The 20,198-nt window shown below is 40.9% G+C and overlaps 1 protein-coding gene across 10 annotated transcripts in view; it reads right to left on the reverse strand.

The window, feature by feature from the left end:
- LOC136835009 (5'-3' exonuclease PLD3-like) overlaps positions 1-20,198 on the reverse strand; it is a 185,688-nt gene that overhangs the window by 159,384 nt on the left and 6,106 nt on the right. The window contains exons 1-2 of one of the 10 annotated variants that reach the window (XM_067098032.1): positions 3,669-3,810; positions 2,414-2,530 (exon numbers count right to left, since the gene is read on the reverse strand). The exons of 4 other annotated variants lie outside the window; for them this stretch is intronic. Coding sequence is in view for 3 of the 6 variants with exons in the window: in XM_067098027.1 (XP_066954128.1) it covers positions 3,669-3,722 (54 nt within the window). In the remaining 3 variants the exon portion in view is untranslated. Of the gene's footprint in view, positions 1-2,413; positions 2,531-3,668; positions 4,070-9,874; positions 9,973-20,198 lie in introns of those variants that run through there. 5 more of the 10 variants (XM_067098033.1, XM_067098027.1, XM_067098031.1 and 2 more) reach the window with 5 other exon arrangements.

Here is a 20,198-nt window from a genome sequence, read left to right on the forward strand (position 1 = left end):
TTTTTTGGAATTAAGATTGTGTTTGGGTTCTCATGTCTCTAGTATCCAATCTCCGAGGATGAACATGATTTCAGCTGTAGTACTGTACAGTATTCAAAGTGGGTTTGTGCTTGTAGATAAGGAGAGCTTCACAAGTGATAGTCGAGTCACATGATGCTTGACAAAGTATTTAAGAACTGTATTGTGGGTAATTTATTCCCTAGTTAATTTCCTACCATGTTGCTGCATAAAATTATTGAAAATAATATGTACAGTATCTACTTTCCTGTAGGTGGCACTGAGTACTGACTAAATCTAGTAACACTACTAGCTGTTAGGCAGCTTCCCCAGATGGGGCTGGAAAGTTGTAGACCACATAATCTTGAAGTATAGCACTGTTCCTACAAACCTTATTCTCTGAGGTTGCTGAGTATTAATTTTGACCTTTATTGTGTTTCTTAAGGTCCTCTTCATTGGGTCTTGGATTATTTTTCTCGTTTAATTTCTGGTTTGATTATTCTTATAATAAACAACTAATCACCTCTGTTCTGGTATTCTCTTCTGTTGGTTACATTACTTTACACAGCAGTTTTATGGCATGCTCTTCTTGATTACAGTTCAGATTCATGCCTGCACTGTAGAAGTTTAATTTTTCAGGAGTAGTGTCTATGTTGGGGAGTGTACAGGTGGTTAGCAGGTAAGTCCTGCGCATTGTAACATTTATCAAGTGCTTATGAATATAAAATTTATGAAGGCTGTTTTCAAAAAAAATCAAAATTGACAGACCCTTTCCAGTTCTTGGTGGGTACTATGCCAATTGATACGATGAGAGATGACCCTTCATGCACATCTATTAAATACAGTACATGTATCTAGGTATCTCTCGAGGCATTTGCTTTTTCAATTTAGACAGCACTGTAAGTTCAGTACATGGAGGTGATATATGTTTCCTCTTCTTGTTTCAGCTAGCCACTGATCTTTTCTTCATTTCTAAATGTAAGGACAGACCTGCCTTCAAAGATAAGCTTTAGTAGGGTTATTCTTAAGTTTGAAGAGAGACCAGGATGCTGTCTATACTTTTACCATATAGATGATATCTTTGTTTCTGTTCAAACTGATGAACTTTTCTAACTGAAACATATCTTAAAGATAACTGCCTTTTACAGGTGAAGAAAACATCAATAACAAGCTTGGCTTTCTCAATAACGAACTTGAAACAAGATGAGAATACATATGATATTTCCATGAGCACTTATAGGGAAAAGCAAATACTGTACCCAAAGTGAATTTAATGTGCATACTGTACACAAAGGGGCCTTTCCACACCCCTACTTGGCAGCATACCTACCAAGACCTGGAAAGGGTCTCTATATTTTTAGCTGATCCCATTCCTAATATTTTAGTAGGGGTCAAGACAACCTTGAGAGCCACTGCAAGTCAAGATCACATTAGGGAATGCAGTCATTACTAGATATGGTTGAGCCAAAAAAGGGGTCTCCTACTGACAAGATTCCAACATTTAATTCACAGAATATTTTCAGCACTATAAACCTGACAGTGGGTTAACTATAACAGCTGAAGAACTCCACTTGACATTACATACTCTTTAAGTCACTGCCCTACAGTAACCATTAGTCATATGTGATCCAATCAACATTTATCACACTTTGGTATTCAGGTTAAAGTACCATGTTCTAGTACAATAGGTCTAAAGTTAAATATACTGTATGTAGATGAAGACAGAATGACACATAACTTGCATTGACTTGAAAGATAAACCCCTCCTGGCTACCTGCCTTCCTGTACCCGTAACCAACAGAAAAGTGTAGAACTTGTAAGGTTCCATACTATGGTTCAGCTTTACTGCCTTATGCAAGACTGTCTAGTTAAGAATACAAATCTCTCCCAGGAGCAAAACCCTTCATGCCGTGTTTAGTGCCAGCCCCTTGAGGACTAACATAGAAACAAAAAAAATAAACTAAATTTCTAATTACTGTTTTTGGTAAATATCTCAAGTTTATCTCACCTGTACTGCATCATACATACCCTTTTCTACATTGCTCAATCAAAAAGTTTCATTAAAAAATAATATCTCTGCGCAGAGTTCTTCCTTAGAACTACCCACATCTGTTATGGGGGGTGGGGTCTGAATTAATACCAGGGTTTTTATGGTGGGACCCATAACAAATTGCACCAAAATGAAAGGTCTAAAAAAGCAAAAACCACAAGCTGTCAAAAATAAAAAAATGGTTTATGTCCTTAATCAGTGACATCACAAAATACATTAAGAAAAAGACATTACTAGACCAATGTACATGGATGCATCCTAACCCTACCTATCCTAATCTAACTTTTCTAGGGTGCTGGATCCTACCTGACTAAAACCCCCATCCTGACCTGACCTACAGCACACAGCACATTGCATATTCCTTACCTTACGGTTCAACTAGAAGGTATACATCCATTTTTCTTGTCTCAATCCTGGTAACTGACCTCAGAGGCATTTATCACTTGAGGGAATTACTTCCAGATGAATAAAGTTGTTCTAAACCTTGATTTTTCATATAAGATTATTAAAGTTAGTACATATGCCATCAATAATTCTTGTACAAAAAAGCAGCCATTGTTAAACTTGATATGACAAGTGGCAAAAGTGAAAAGGAGTCAGAAAACATCTGAGAATTTCACTTGAAGAAGTTATGAAGTTCTCAAATTGCCTGAGGCATTATTTATCTATTGAGTAACAGCAAAACAAAAAAGATCACATAAGTGCTCAAACACAGAACTTTTACTAAAAGCAGATTTTCCAAACCATGTCCAAGAATGAAAAGGCTACTTTCAATACAACACATAATTTAGAATACAGTGGAATAGAATATAAAATTTCACTGTATTCCAAAGTCAAAGTGTTGGGACCTATGAAGTCATTCTTTGCTAAAAGGGAAATTGAGAGTAAAAAGGTTTTAAAGGTGCTACAGGACGAAAATCTCGCAAATGCACTATAAAACAATTGCTAGGAGAGGGTGGAAAGTAAGAAGGAAAAAAGAGAATATGAACAGAGGAAGCAAAAGGAATGAAATGGGTTGCAGTTAGGGGCTAAAGGGACACTGCAAAGAACCTTACGTAATTGCCTACAGTGTGCTGCATTAAGTGCACCAACAGCCCCATCCCCTTACAGGTACTCGGAATATCATGCTAGTCTTCATATTTTATCAGTAAATATTTAATCACTTACCCCTCATATTCCCTAGGAAAAAGGCCAAAATTTCAATTGTGCGTCACTGACAAATTACGCTTATGTTAACAATTAGTCACTGGTTTTCCTATACAGTATGGGATAGCTATCCTGCAAATACAATGGGTTCCTAACAAACTAACCTAACCTAACCTTACTTCCGCGTTGCCTCCGTCCTACCTTACCTAGGTAAAGGCTTCTCTTTCCGACCCTCGAAAATTAAAAAAAAAAAAAAAAGTTGATTCCTGGCATAATACAAATGATGTTAGACCACTAATATGCTACAAGTCTGCCCATGCTAAATACACACTTCAAGCAACATAGCTTGGATAATGTTTAGGCATACCTTTGGTATTAATCTTATCATCCCACTGCGTGACGTTTGGCATTTTTCAACAGTCTAGCAACAATAATTCAAGTTAAGCTACAGTACTTCAAAAACGGTTAAACGTACCTCGCATTCTTTGACACATTCTCCCTTTTTATCGCGAACTATTGTATACTTCATTGCAGCTTCGGACGAAGGAATGCCAGAGACCTTGGGGCCACACAGCAGTACTTTTTTGTCAGTGGCCAACAAGTTGCTATTTTCTAATGACGGGCACAGCGATCAGCTGATTTTGAAAGCACGCTCACATCAGCTGGGAGCGTTGCCTGACGTAGAATAATCGTTGCAAAGTTGATTTTGATACCTTGTTTAACTTTAATTATGTATTCTAATCTGCTTTACTCCAACACTGTTATGGCCCTGTTCGTCTGGAAGTGTCTGATAAAGATCTGAGGGACAGGAAACGTGAAACGTTCGGAAAACGTTTGTTTATCTGCCGGATAACAAACAAAAATGTTGGGGAGTGTACAGGATATGCTCAGCTATAATTATAGTGAGGTTTCTTTGCTGAAAGGTCAAGGACCATAATGGTTGGTTGGTTGGTTAGTTTAAACTAAGCTGGTTTAGACCACTTCTGATGACTGGGTAATGTGTTTTTCTTTTTCACCGCAATCTCAGTGAGAGTGGTATACAGTAACCGAGAAATGGAATGCACCTGGAGAAGGATTCCACAAGCTACTGAGTCACTAACAAATCAAAATGTCAAAGGACGTCCACTCAAAGATTCAGTAAAAATGCTAAATATACGTATAACTGATGTCTCTCCCATAATCCCTGACAAAGACTGATGTGTCAGAAAGACTGGGTCGAGAAAACATGGCAGTATCATGCAAGTAGGGTATTATATATATATATATATATATATATATATATATATATATATATATATATATATATATGTATGTGTATGTGTGTGTGTGTGTGTGTATATATATATAATATGTATATATATATATATATATATATATATATATATATATATATATATATATATATGTGTGTGTGTGTGTGTGTGTGTGTGTCTCACTGGCCCTTTTCCCATGGCAGATGCTAAAGCAAAAATCTTCATGAAGATATGTGGTGTAGCGTACCATTTTTATTAATAAACGGGAGCTTAAAACCGCAGCACAACCCAGATAGTGAGAAATGGCGTGCGCACAACCAGATCAACTAACTTTCCAGAGTTAAAATAAAATATTATTTATGTTCACATTCATATTGAGTCATATTAAACTTGTATATCAGAAAAGAATTCCTCTACTGAACAGAGAGAGAGAGAGAGAGAGAATGCTTCTGTTCTTTTCGGTTCTTTACGGACATAAGAAAATGAGAAGTGAAAGATATTGCATTAATAAATTTATCAATTAATGCACTTCAACACTATATACATGAGCTGAATATAGGATACCAAAGAAACACCAGTGTTAAGTGCTATATAAAAAAGAAAGGGGTATACAAACACAGCACTTTTAGAGTGGCTTCATCTTTCTAGCCCAGAGCCTCTCACATGAAATCATTGCTAATTGCCTCTCATACCAAACTAGCGCACTCCACACTTCCAAATAAAAACTTGACTTGGTTTAAAAAAAAATTACCTTCTACAACATTCATCACCCTGCGATTTGCATCTATCAATTCTACTGAAAGCTTTCTTCTGAGTCATGAATGTTGCACATAGCTCTTTCCATAACAATCCTTTCTGTCATTTGCCTAACTTTCTCAACCACAGACCTTCCTCCGTATATCAAGTAATACGGTGTTGTTCGTATAATCCTTACAGTCACCTGTATAACTTTTCCACTCAAAATAAAAAGGGACCAGTTGGTCCTCTCGCCCATTCCTTTGGAGCCTTTCCCCTCATTCAGACATATCTTACACGCCATGGTCATCCACTTAATCACGCTGTCACCACCATATCACGTCATCCTACCTTTTGACTCATCAGCTCTTCGTGCCTTTCTGTTCGTAAAACCTCTTCGTTTCCTCCCTGAATCAACTAGAGTTACCCCCCTGAATTAATCTCCAATCTCCTTCCATTTATCATCATTATATTCAATTGGCCTAAGGATATATTCTCATTAGACAACGTCTCTCACATTCAACTTTTAATCTGAGATCCATTTGCTCAATCTTTCCGTCTTGCTAGACTTATTCTTCTCCAAAAGTACTTTCTTAGATTCGCTCCTGTATTTCCATCCTTTGCCTTCTTGGCTGCTTCAACTATCCCCTTATCTACTTGTACATGGTCCTCTCTCATTTTGTCATGCATCTGCATCTCAGACAACTGGCTCTTTCCTTTGCTAAACCTCTTATTTCCTCATCCCCTCACTCATCGCTATCACTTCTCTTGCTACCGTTCTGTGCCCATATACAACCTTGGCAAATCTATGAACTCATATTAGAATTTTAGCATATTTCATAATATTTCTTAACCCTTTAGTGTCTTTAACCCTAGCCAGTTCTTTGCCCATTTGTTACTTATATATTATCCTAACTTCTTTCTTGTCAAACTTTACCATAACGTTCGCTTCGACCATATAATCAGTAGATTTACCACCGACAGTTCCACGGCTTACCATTATTCTACGTGATCAAATACTCTAATGAACTTATTTCCCAGAATTTCTTTGTTTCCTAGGTATAATCATGAGTTTAGTTCTTTAAACACCTTTTATTTCAGACAATTAAGCACCTTTCTAAACGTCCTTCCACAAAACTTTAGACTTTCATTTGCTCCACATCTAAAAATTAAGCTAATTTCCTCTGTCATTATATGGTACATTTAAATCACTTAGCACAACTATCCTTCATTTTTCTCTCAATCCAGCCAGACAGACTCACTCACCCAAAAGTTCTCTCTCTTTCTTTCACACTCCATCTTTTCCACTTTTGCCTTTTATTTACTTACTAGCACATCTTATCCTGCCTCACTCCATCTTACCAGCGCAATCCTGACACTACAAGCACTACCTCTGTCCTAGCTCTGTATCTGTCAGTCACCCCAGATACAACGACTTTTAATTACCGGTCCTACATTTCATCACCTTTCACATCCGTCTGACAAAGTCTGACATCCACCTTTCTCTCTTTAATCAAATCAACTATCCCACGGTATTCTCCTCTGCGCCTTATTTAGCATACCTCCCCCTTCCCATATCTTATATTACCTTTTATCTTTACCTTAATTTTTGCAAAAATAGTACAGGAATGTAGCATTCAGGATTTTCCAAAAATATCAGGATTTTCCTGCACCACAATAAAAATATCTGAGTGACTTTATATATATATATATATATATATATATAATTTATAATATATATATATATATATATATATATATATATATATATATATATATATATATATATATATATATATATATATATATATATATATATATATGATTCTACTTGAACGATACCTTTTATTTCACTGATCTGTTCTGGAAACAAGCTGTCATACTTAAATATCCTATTTTTTCTTTTTCGAAGGCTTACAAATATACCTAGCTTATTAACGGCGAATATCAGTACAAATGGACACCAGACTATTACTTGTCTGAATAAGTTAAACGTGAAAGATCACCAGCTGAGCGATTTGTGGAACAAATTCTACTGAAAAAAAACTACAGCATTAATTGCTCTTGCAGTATATCACATGAATTCCATTTCCATATTTGCTTGGGGACGAATCCAGATGAAGTAAGCATCCAAAGAGTCTGTGCTGACTGGACATGGCGGGTCATTTCATACAAATAAATTATTGTTGTGCCCTTATGTCTCATCCGTGGATGAATAAATACGTATGAATCCTCACAGGCTGTGGTTTCCTGGCAACATTTTAAGTAGGTCCTGGGAGAAAGGCTTCGCTCAGAATTATGGCATGCCAATCAGAGAATCAAAGTTATTGCGCCAATAAAGCTATAATAATGTAGAGAAGCAAATATATAAGTAAACAACGAGGCTGGCTCATCAGCTCTAAAATTTACATACGATTTCTGCAAAGTAACACTTGCTTCCTGATATATCATTCTCAGTTAATGATTGTACAATAGCCTGGTGAGTTGATGCTTCCAGGTTTTTTTTTTTTAGTCTCAAAATACTATTTATCTTCGGTGGGTTTTGGATTTTCTTCGTCGATGGTTGCTAGTACTGTAAGGGACCGCATTGCGATCCTACGGGCACGTGTGTGTGAATCATCCAACGGACAAAAACAAGACAAAGCATCCCCTTTCTCTCTCTCTCTCTCCCGTGCGTCAGCTGGAGGGGACCGCTCGGAGGAATGCAACTTCTACCATATAATATTTCTGTCTGTTTCTCTCTAACCACTGTTGTCTCGATTCATGTACAATCACCACTACTTGCATTGCCATGCAAGCATTCAAATCATAATGTACTCATAATGTTCCACCGAATCTTCTGTATCAAACTTTATGTATGTTTCTGTTTGTGAAGACGCCAAACGTCTCGCCATTTCACATATATAATGCTACTGCATTGTATTCATTAATCTGTCTCGAATCTCATGCAAATGTCCATATGTGGAATTTTCTGCCCTTTCCATTGATATGTATTTTATCATTGTAAGTTTATTATGTCTCTCACAATCGCCATCTGTTTGTCTGTCCACAACTGCACAGATGTCAGAAACATAACCTCTGTTTTGCCCTGTCTGTGTGTAGAAACTACTTTGTGGCTCGCATCAGCCAATAACAACTTCGAAGAATCTGTACATTCATTCAGTAAGGAACCACCAATAAACTAGACAACACCCAGCCAGTATGTCACTCTCTACCTTCCTTACAGTATATAATAAGTGAATCAATCTAGTCACACCTAGTTCTCTGAGGTGCAGGGAACTTCGCAAACAGGTTACTTAGCTCGATCATTTCTTCCTTTTCTATTTCAGTGGTTGTGAGGAGAGAGAACAAGTGCAGAAGTGAGTCAGATGCTGAGGCAGAGAAGAGGCGTTGGAGTTCCTTATCGTCAATGTCACATGAGATGTCGCGAAAAAGTTCAGTGCACGGGATTTTTTCGCTTCAAACTCCCGCCGATTCCACTGGGCTGACAGAATGGCGGGAACTAATTGGACAAGGCACATCATAAACATGACTATTATTGCACATTTTGCTGAAGTGCACGTACGGGCCGCAGTATGCAATGTCATATTTCGTCTTGTTGCTTGTTTGAGTAGTTTGTTATAAGTTTGAAGTCCTTAAGTCCAAGTTCTTAAAAACAAATTAACCCAGTTAGCAACTGCCTGGACAGGGAAGTGAGACTGTCGAGCGATAATCTCGCCCTAGTCGTTCCAGGCAAGGTCTACAGATATAGTATATATTCTTTATATTAGACCTTGGTTCCAGGAAACCCGTTCGTGACAGACGTGTGAGTTGGGCTCCTAAAGGTTTATATAAAATTAGCAACTGTGAGGGCTCCTATATGTAGTTGTAGTGAGAGTAACTGTTCAGGCGTTTGTATAATGCGGTGGCGTTGCGTTAGTTGTGGTTAGGTTCCGGTGGTTTCTTTGAGGTTGCGGGCAGTTGTGTAGCCCACGTGTTTCGTGTTGCAGGTGTGGAGGTTGCAAGTTCGCTTGTGCATTTTTGGGGGGTTTGTGTGATTGTTATGTAAGGGTGATGGTTGACATGGTTTTGTTTTTGTAAATAAATTGTAAAAACCTGATGCGTGACTCGTTTATCCTTGCTTGGGGGCTAAGTCACTTTCGTTCGTGGGTTGATGGTGCAGTCAATCGGCGCAACGAATATACAGTGACGTCTGTCGAGGAAATTCCCGATGTGGGAGACACAACAGGTCTTTGTGTTTTGCAATGTCTGCTTAACCCAGTTACAATCAGGCGCTACAGTGCACGGAAAACATGGCTGTGTGATTTACACTTGAGTTTTGTAAGTTTTGCTTTTACAATCAAACCTGATATTTTACATTAAACGGTACAGACACTTTCTTGGACAAATATGAAACTCTGTGTGTGTCGCATAAAATACAAGAGCGTATAGTACTAATAACCACAATAAGCTGTTTCCTTTGAAAAGCATGAAGTTAAACACTGCGTTTGCATTACTTGTGCACTCACTTTAGGAGAGAGAAAGTTAAGAAAAATAAAATCTGAAAAGACGGCAAGAAAGCGGGGCACAGCATGAAAAAAAAAAGAGCCAGTAATCAGTACACCCAAACGGATAGTATTACTACAACATTTCACCCTGACGATTTTGATTAGCCATCAATCATGCAGGTTATTACCAACATCGAGACATATACCTTTACTGGCGTGAAGCGCATAAACCGAAAGTCAATGTCGGCTTAGGAGTCGAACGCTGCACTGCACTATTGCTTCTCCGCGGCTGAATTTATTGATATGTCGTCGCTGGGCATCTTACTGCAAAGGTAAAACGTTAGGGAATGGTGTGTGAAAGCACTCAAAAACATCGGGTTTTAACTGTGGAATAACTGATGTTAGTTAGGTACTCCTGTCGCATCATACATTTACAAAATATTTTTCCGCTCCATAAACATCGCAAGTCAGACCCCTACTTATTGGTGTCCGACTTAAAGATACCTTAGTCACCTGCCTCTGTGACAGATATCCTGAGTGCATATATGCCAGACATAATTTTATTTGAATCATTAAACATTCCTATGTTTCAGAAGTTGGAAACGAATTTCTCATATCCGTCACTATTTTGGCCTTCAGAAAGAGGCTTCAGCATTTCCGTGAAAGCCAAAAACCTTTTAGCGAATAGGGGTAATTAGTTTCAATCTTTTAAACAGCACAGACCAATGGCAATGGTGACTTAATGGCGTTTTTTATCCCAGGCCCGAAAGAAACCAGAAAATGATAAAAGGGAAAAAGCAATAGGCCTACTTCTGTAATGAGTAGCTCCTTAGTATCCACGAGATTTTTATCTCTCCATGGTTTCGGTAACTGCTTCAGCTCTGACAAAAGGGTGTCTATCGTTTCCTATTTTGCATTTACTAATTTTGAGAACGATCTCAAGAAGATATGTTGCAAATTTTCCTAATAGCACATTCAGGGAATAGCATCATCTAATTCTAGCGTATTCCTGATATTTACAATATGATCTTAAGATACAGATTGCCATTATTACCTCGTGAAGATTAAGTTTTAACAGTATTAAAGCTGGATTTATTTTCATACTTTTGCACCATAGTTTATTTATCCTTTTTTTTTAGTTGCTGAAAAATGAATTCATAACAACACCACTCTCCTCCATATCTGCACTTCGTGTAATTGTTACGCGTACGACTGACATCTCGGTTAGACGCTTGAATGAGACAGAGAAGTTAAAAAAATAATACATTGGTTATTCTAGCTTTCAAAATTAATTTGAAAGCTAGAATAACCAACGTATTTTTTTACACTTCTTTCTTTTTTCACTGACAATACTTCTTTCGCCATTCCGTAATAGCTGCATTAGGCAATTTCAGGAAACATTATTTACATAGCTTTCAGAGGTTAGGGTTCAATTTAATTAAGTTCTCTTTATGAATATTATTCATTTTATATTAACATTTAAAGCAGCAAGGTCAAGCTATGCCTTATTTTTATGTTAATGTGAAGGTCAAGGGGACGAGCAATTTAATGGCAGTGTTTGGCACAGGTCCCCCCCCAAAAAAAAAAAAAAAAAAACAGCGGCTAGAACGAAAAAAAAGTGGTATAAAACCCTGAAAAGTGTGGCAGAACGCTTTCGAAAGATGGGGGCCGGGGAGGCGGAGGATTACAGGAATCACGGAGAAAAGTTTAAGTATACATGAGTTTAACCAGACCACTGAGCTGATTAACAGCTCTCTTAGGGCTGGCCCGAAGGATTAGACTTATTTTACGTGACTAAGAACCAATTGGTTACCTAGCAATGAACCAGCGGTTTGTTGTCAGCGCTAGTTTCTCATTACTCTGTTTCGTCTCTCTGACTCTTCGAGGGCACACTAACATTTAAAACAAGCAAAACAAGATGCGCAATACACGGAAAAATACAAAGAATAAAAAAAAATTATAGCTACAAGTTAAGTATACCTTAGTTTAACCAGACCACTGAGCTGATTAACAGCTCTCCTGGAGCTGGCCCGAAGGATTAGATTTATTTTACGTGGCTAAGAACCAATTGGTTACCTAGCAACGGGACCTGCAGCTTATTGTGGAATCTGAACCACATTATGGCGAGAAATGAATTTCTATCACCAGAAATAAATTCCTCTAATTGTTCACTGGCCAGTCGGAGAATCGGACGCGGGGCCAGCAGAGTGCTAGCTGAGAACGATCTCGCATTAGAATTTCCCCGTCTCTCGCACACCCAATTGGTTACCTAGAACGGGAACGATCTCGCATTATAATTTCCCCAGAAATAAATTCCTCTAATTGTCACTCCGGTCGGAGAATCACCCCAGCAGATAATGAAAACGATCTCGCATATTTCCCCGTCTCTCGAATTAAACAAAAAGAATTAATCAAAAACAGTTCATTACTGTTTAAAAGGTAAAGTTGACAGAGATATCGCAAGGAATCTTAACATGGGGTCTGTCAAAGTACTGAAATATTCGGAACTCTGCGTCAGTCTAATTGGAGCAATGTCTTGAATTTCTGCCCCATTCTCTCTCTCTCTCTCTCTCTCTCTCTCTCTCTCTCTCTCTCTCTCTCTCTCTCTCTCTCTCCGCACGCAATGAACTTTTGAACTTAATGAAGCAAATATCTCGTCCTGAGAATGGCCACTTCTCTGAAAGGAATGTTCGACCCCAGCAGCTCTTTCAAAAGTTTTAATTTTGAAAATGAAAGTGTGTTGTTTAAAAGTTTAAACGGCCAGGTAGAACAATTTCATTGTCTCTAAGCTTGTATTGTTTGAGCTGCAGTGACTTCCTTTAAAGCTAGAATAATGGTGAAAATATGTGCAATGACTCAACAAGCTTTCAAGACTGGGTGTCTGAAATATCTGAATGACTTGCTGCGTCTAATAGAACCAACGGATGGAGTCAACGCATGAATAGGTACAGGTGGACTCAAGTTATTCGAACCAAGATGCAGTTCGAATGTAGGCTTTACAGCTTTTAAATTTTGCCGCTCCAAAATTACACCAATAAACTCCCACTCGATATCTGGTGGACAAAATATCAAGTCATTCAGGAAAAAATTAAGACTTTTTTCTGAGTGCTGTAACAGTGTGGATTTGACTATTAATATGAAGTGCGCCGTTTATGAGAAAAAATCTCAGAATGTGTCCGCATTATGAAGTCTATGATGAACTGAAATTACGAGTCTCGCAAAGAGCCTTCGGTGGGGAGGGACCCTACGAAATAAAAAAAGGTAAACAATAACTCTGTTACTTTAATTACATTCTCTTAAAAACCTAAGTTCTAGAAGTTCTTCACACCGTCACTCTAAAATGAAGCGCTTAAGAAATGTATGTTATTAAAACAAGAAGTGATATTGGGAAAAGTCATTTCCCAACTAATGTTCCTTCCTTGAGGCCTTTGAGCCTGTGACCTGGGAGGCCATATTGAAAGGTCTCTGTCCTGCTCATAGTACTATACTTTATTACAATTATTATTTTATCTTTATTATCTTATTATTACTACTATTATTTTTACTATTGTTATTATTAATATTATTGTTGCTCTTATTATTAGTACTATTATTATTATTATTTGGCAGCAGACCATCTTTTAAACAGGTTTTATTGAATATTATTGCTGCTTCAGCTGCATTTATTTTGTAGAAGACTTTTTCTATTTTCCTTATTGCGGACTTCTCTGGATTCTGCTTTTTATATATTCTATACACTTACAATATTATAACTTATACAGTTGCTTATACACTTGTTGCCGCGACGTTTCGATAGATTTCTGTCACTCTCCAGCGGGAGCGAGTAGAGGACTGGCAGGTTGCATAGGCGAATTTTGATTTGTTGCAGTCTTCAAGCTGACTGCAGCCAATCAAAATTCGCCGTCCATGACCCCCCGCTGAAGCCCGTGTATAAATTCGGAAGGACCTATGCAACCTGCCAGTCCTCTACTAGCTCCCGCTGGAGAATGACAGAAGAGTCTGTCGAAACGTCGCGGCAACAAGTGTATAAGCAACTGTATAAGTTATAATATTCTAACTGTATAGAATATATAAAAAGCAGAATCCAGATTTTTTACCTTTCCCCCATGAAATGACAAATATAGGCGAGCTGTTAGCACGCACCTCCAATGAAGAGAAGTCCGCAATCAGGAAAATAGAAAAAGTCTTCTACAAAATAAATGCAGCTGAAATATTCAGTAAAATATTCATTAAAATTATTGTTATTATTATGAAGGAAGAAGAAACTCTTTAAAGGCAAGTTTTGTTGAATAAAATGGCTGCATTTTGCGAATTGATTTTATAACGAGTCTTCTCAGTTCTTCTAATAATTCGATTTTCCTGCACATCAATATTAGTCAGTAATTGTCTAATGCTCATATTTCGATGGATGAAACAGTGTATTTCTTACAGCAAAAATTATTTTAAATTACCGCAGCAGGTTACTGAAACCTGGGATGTAAATCCGTAGATTTTCCTGATGGTATTTTCGGTGATGTTTCTTCTTTTTCTTTTTCTGACGTTTGTCTGGTATTTTTCAGTACGTTATTATTATTATTATTATTATTATTATTATTATTATTATTATTATTATTATTATACTTGTCCCAATTTCGCAGAGAAAAATTACCTTACAAAAACAGGTTGGCCTAAGCACTCCAACCATTGTGGTCAAGGCCTAAGCATCTGCTCTTGGATCTAAGCAGTGTTTAGCATAAATGGTTCCTTGCGTACAGTCTCTAAACACTAACTGAACAGTAATGTACAATCACTAAACACTAACATTCACAATATACTTACACTTACTAAACAGTCACACTTACTATACACTCACTAAACACACACACTTACTATACACTCACCGAATACTCAACACTCACTAGGTACTCACTATATACTAAACGCTCACTAAGCACTCATAAAACACTAAACACTCACTTAATAATCACTGTACCCCCAAACACTCAGTAAAAATTCACTAAACACTCACTTAATCCTAAACATTCATTAAACACTAAACACTCACTAAGCATTCACTATACACTAAACATTCACTAAGTACTCACTATACACTAAGCACTCACTATACGTGACTAAACACTCACTGAACCCTGAACTCATTAAACATTAAATACTCAATAAACCCTAAACACTCATTAAACAATAATAGTCAATGAACATTCACTAATCACTCATTAAACACTTACACACTAAACATTCATTAAACACTAATTTGAATACTTACACATTAAACATTCACTAAACCCTAAACACACACTAAACATTCATTAAACTCTAAATACTCATTAAACATTCACTGAATACTTACACACCAAACATTCATTAAACACTAATTTGAATACTTACACATTAAACATTCACTAAACCCTAAACACACACTAAACATTCATTAAACTCTAAATACTCACTAAACATTCACTGAATGCTTACATACTAAACATTCACTAAATACTAACATTTACAAAACATTCACAAAACCCTAAACACTTACACACTAAACACTAATTTTCATAAGACATTCACTAAACGCTCATTAAACATTCGTTGAATACTTACTAAACATTCACTAAACACTAACATTCACTAAACCCTAAACATTCACTGATTACTTACACACTAAATATTCACTGAATATTTACACACTAAACATTCACTGATTACTTACACTAAACACTAAATATTCACTGAATATTTACACACTAAACATTCACTGATTACTTACAAACTAAATATTCACTGAATATCTGCACACTAAATATTCACTAAACACTAACATTCACTAAACCCTAAGCACTCACTAAACATGCTGAACATTCACTAAACTCTAAATACTCACTAAACATTCACTGAATGCTTACACACTAAGCATTCACTAAACACTAACATTCACTAAACCCTAACCACTCACTGAATACTTACACACTAAACATTCACTAAATGCTAACATGCACTAAACCTTCTGTAAATCATAAGCACTAAACCCTAAACACTCACTAAACACTTACACGCTAAACAATCACTAAGCTCTAAAAACTCACTAAACATTCACTCAATAATTTACACACTAAACATTCACTAAACACTAACAGTCACATGACATTCACTAAACACACTAAACATTCACTGAATACTCACACGCTAAACATTCACCAACATTCTGTAAACCCTAAGCACTTACCAAAAATTCACTGAATACTTTCACACTAAACATTCACTAACGTTCGCAAAACATTCACTAAACCTTAAACACTCACTCAACATTCACTGAATACTTACACAACACTCGCTAACATTAACTAAAGACTCACTAAACATTTATTGAATACTTACGCACTAAACATTAACTAACATTCACAAAACATTCACTAAACCCTAAACTAAACACTTACTCATAAAAAGTCACTAAACCCTAAACATTCGCTAACTACTTACTGATTAAACATTAAAAATAAAAAAATTCACAATTGCACTAAGCCCCTGTTCAATTTACAGGTTACCAGACCTTTAAAAATGGCCGCAAGGCTCTGCAGCACTGCACTGGTGGAAGACCACCAAACTACATAGTACTGGTATAGAGATCACACTTCCAGGTATATAGGCTACCCTATACGTTCCAGGTGGATCTTGTCTGGATCATTTTTGTCATCCCCGAGGTGACAGTAGGGAATCTGGGAATTCCGGAGGTTTCTGGAGCTTCCGAAGGCTTCAAGACAATCTCCAGGCTCTATAGCCTTTGGATTTCTTACACAATACCAAAGAACAGCTTTATGGAGAAGAAATCGGAGACGAAAGGCTTCGAAGATTTCTTTGGGGGAAGCCTACGTTCTTGAAGATGAATCCTGGAATTATGAAGACACCTTCAAGAATACCCCATTAGTCTTCTCTCGTCATCGGGAGATATCTATCTATCTATATATATATATATATATATATATATATATATATATATATATATATATATATATATATATATATCAGTAAGAGGGAATCCCATAAGATTATAGAAAACAACTCGTTAAAGTAAAGAAACTGCTTATGTGTCAGAAAAAGAACTCTAACTAATGGTTAATGCGATGTTAAAATGAACTAAAACCTTTGGGATTTTCCTTGAAGACATTTTGGAACCCTTCAGTCTCCAGCTCCTGGAAGAATGAGAGAAATGCCATTCGCGCATGCGCCAAACTCTAAAATCTCCAGGAACAACCTCCGAGATGCTTCAAATCGTATGGAAGCCTTCAGAGAGAGCAAGTGTCATAATTGAAAAGCTGGGTAAGAGAAAGCTATGAGTATGGTGAAGGGAAGGGTCCAACCCAGAGGCTGCTTCATTGGAGAAAGGCAGGTATCCTGCCAGGCTGGGGAAGCGGGCCTGGGGAAGGCCCAAGCCCCTCAAGGATGGGCCCCAAAAGCCCCCAAGGCTCGCCAGTCTCTTGAGGGCAGCCTTGAAGGGAAGGGTCCGACCCAGAGGCTGCTTCCTCGGAGGAAGGCAGGTATCCTGCCAGGCTGGGGAAGCGGGCCTGGGAAGGCCCAAGCCCTCAAGGATGGGCCCCAAAAGCCCCAAGGCTCGCCAGTCTCTTGAGGGCAGCCTTGAAGGGAAGGGTCCGACCCAGAGGCTGCTTCCTCGGAGGAAGGCAGGTATCCTGCCAGGCTGGGGAAGCGGGCCTGGAGAGGGCCCAACAACTTCAGGATGAGGCCCAAAAGCCCCAAGGCTCGCCAGTCTCTTGAGGGCAGCCTTGAAGGGAAGGTCCGACCCAGAGGCTGCTTCCTCGGAGGAAGACAGGTATCCTGCCAGGCTGGGGAAGCGGGCCTGGAGAGGGCCCAAGAACTTCAAGGATGAGGCCCAAAAGCCCCCAAGGCTCGCCAGTCTCTTGAGGGCAGCCTTGAAGGGAAGGGTCCGACCCAGAGGCTGCTTCCTCGGAGGAAGGCAGGTATCCTGCCAGGCTGGGGAAGCGGGCCTGGAGAGGGCCCAACAACTTCAAGGATGAGGCCCAAAAGCCCCAAGGCTCGCCAGTCTCTTGAGGGCAGCCTTGAAGGAAGGGTCCGACCCAGAGGCTGCTTCCTCGGAGGAAGACAGGTATCCTGCCAGGCTGGGGAAGCGGGCCTGGAGAGGGCCCAAGAACTTCAAGGATGGGCCCAAAAGCCCCAAGGCTCGCCAGTCTCTTGAGGGCAGCCTTGAAGGGAAGGGTCCGACCCAGAGGCTGCTTCCTCGGAGGAAGGCAGGTATCCTGCCAGGCTGGGGAAGCGGGCCTGGGGAGGGCCCAAGAACTCAAGGATGAGGCCCAAAAGCCCCCAAGGCTCGCCAGTCTCTTGAGGGCAGCCTTGAAGGGAAGGGTCCGACCCAGAGGCTGCTTCCTCGGAGGAAGGCAGGTATCCTGCCAGGCTGGGGAAGCGGGCCTGGAGAGGGCCCAACAACTTCAAGGATGAGGCCTAAAAGCCCTCAAGGCTCGCCAGTCTCTTGAGGGCAGCCTTGAAGGGAAGGGTCCGACCCAGAGGCTGCTTCCTCGGAGGAAGGCAGGTATCCTGCCAGGCTGGGGAAGCGGGCCTGGAGAGGGCCCAAGAACTTCAAGGATGAGGCCCAAAGCCCCCAAGGCTCGCCAGTCTCTTGAGGGCAGCCTTGAAGGGAAGGGTCCGACCCAGAGGCTGCTTCCTCGGAGGAAGGCAGGTATCCTGCCAGGGCTGGGGAAGGGGCCTGGAGAGGGTCCAACAACTTCAAGGATGAGGCCCAAAAACCCCAAGGCTCGCCAGTCTCTTGAGGGCAGCCTTGAAGGGAAGGGTCCGACCCAGAGGCTGCTTCCTTGGAGGAAGACAGGTATCCTGCCAGGCTGGGGAAGCGGGCCTGGAGAGGGCCCAAGAACTTCAAGGATGAGGCCCAAAAGCCCCCAAGGCTCGTCTGTCTCTTGAGGGCAGTCTTGAAGGGAAGGGTCCAACCCAGAGGCTGCTTCCTCGGAGGAAGGCAGGTATCCTGCCAGGCTGGGGAAGCGGGCCTGGAGAGGGTCCCAAGAACTTCAAGGATGAGGCCCAAAACCCCCAAGGCTCACCAGTCTCTTGAGGGCAGCCTTGAAGGGAAGGGTCCGACCCAGAGGCTGCTTCCTTGGAGGAAGACGGGTATCCTGCCAGGCTGGGGAAGCGGGCCTGGAGAGGGCCCAACAACTTCAAGGATGAGGCCCAAAAGCCCCAAGGCTCGCCAGTCTCTTGAGGGCAGCCTTGAAGGGAAGGGTCCGACCCAGAGGCTGCTTCCTCGGAGGAAGGCAGGTATCCTGCCAGGCTGGGGAAGCGGGCCTGGAGAGGGCCCAAGAACTTCAAGGATGAGGCCCAAAAGCCCCCAAGGCTCGCCAGTCTCTTGAGGGTAGCCTTGAAGGGAAGGGTCCGACCCAGAGGCTGCTTCCTCGGAGGAAGACAGGTATCCTGCCAGGCTGGGGAAGCGGGCCTGGAGAGGGCCCAAGAACTTCAAGGATGAGGCCCAAAAGCCCCCAAGGCTCGCCAGTCTCTTGAGGGCAGCCTTGAAGGGAAGGGTCCGACCCAGAGGCTGCTTCCTCGGAGGAAGGTAGGTATCCTGCCAGGCTGGGGAAGCGGGCCTGGAGAGGGCCCAACAACTTCAAGGATGAGGCCCAAAAGCCCCCAAGGCTCGCCAGTCTCTTGAGGGCAGCCTTGAAGGGAAGGGTCCGACCCAGAGGCTGCTTCCTCGGAGGAAGACAGGTATCCTGCCAGGCTGGGGAAGCGGGCCTGGAGAGGTCCCAACAACTTCAAGGATGAGGCCCAAAAGCCCCCAAGGCTTGCCAGTCTTTTGAGGGCAGCCTTGAAGGGAAGGGTCCGACCCAGAGGCTGCTTCCTCGGAGGAAGACAGGTATCCTGCCAGGCTGGGGAAGCGGGCCTGGAGAGGTCCCAAGAACTTCAAGGATGAAGCCCAAAAGCCCCCAAGGGTCGTCTGTCTCTTGAGGGCAGTCTTGAAGGGAAGGGTCCGACCCAGAGTCTGCTTCCTCGGAAGAAGGCAGGTATCCTGCCAGGCTGGGGAAGCGGGCCTGCAGAGGGTCCAAGAACTTCAAGGATGAGGCCCAAAAACCCCCAAGGCTCACCAGTCTCTCGAGGGCAGCCTTGAAGGGAAGGGTCCGACCCATAGGCTGCTTCCTCGGAGGAAGACGGGTATCCTGCCAGGCTGGGGAAGCGGGCCTGGAGAGGTCCCAAGAACTTCAAGGATGAAGCCCAAAAGCCCCCAAGGGTCGTCTGTCTCTTGAGGGCAGTCTTGAAGGGAAGGGTCCGACCCAGAGGCTGCTTCCTTGGAGGACCCAGAAGATGACACGCAGCAGAGTTAGCAGGAGGCCAGTCAGAATCCACCAGTCCTGCTTAACATCGGGAGGTTGTTCCTCCTGCTTGTTTCCTCTCCGTCTGGACTTCCTCCGCTTTTTCCTTCCACTTCCCAATTCGGCAGAGCGGTTCTTCATCTCTTGGTCTTATTCTGGAACGAACCCAATTTTTCCTCTTCCGTCGTTGAGTTTT

This window comes from Macrobrachium rosenbergii, chromosome 54, assembly GCF_040412425.1.
Source record: "Macrobrachium rosenbergii isolate ZJJX-2024 chromosome 54, ASM4041242v1, whole genome shotgun sequence".
Classification (NCBI taxonomy): Eukaryota; Metazoa; Arthropoda; class Malacostraca; order Decapoda; family Palaemonidae; genus Macrobrachium; species Macrobrachium rosenbergii.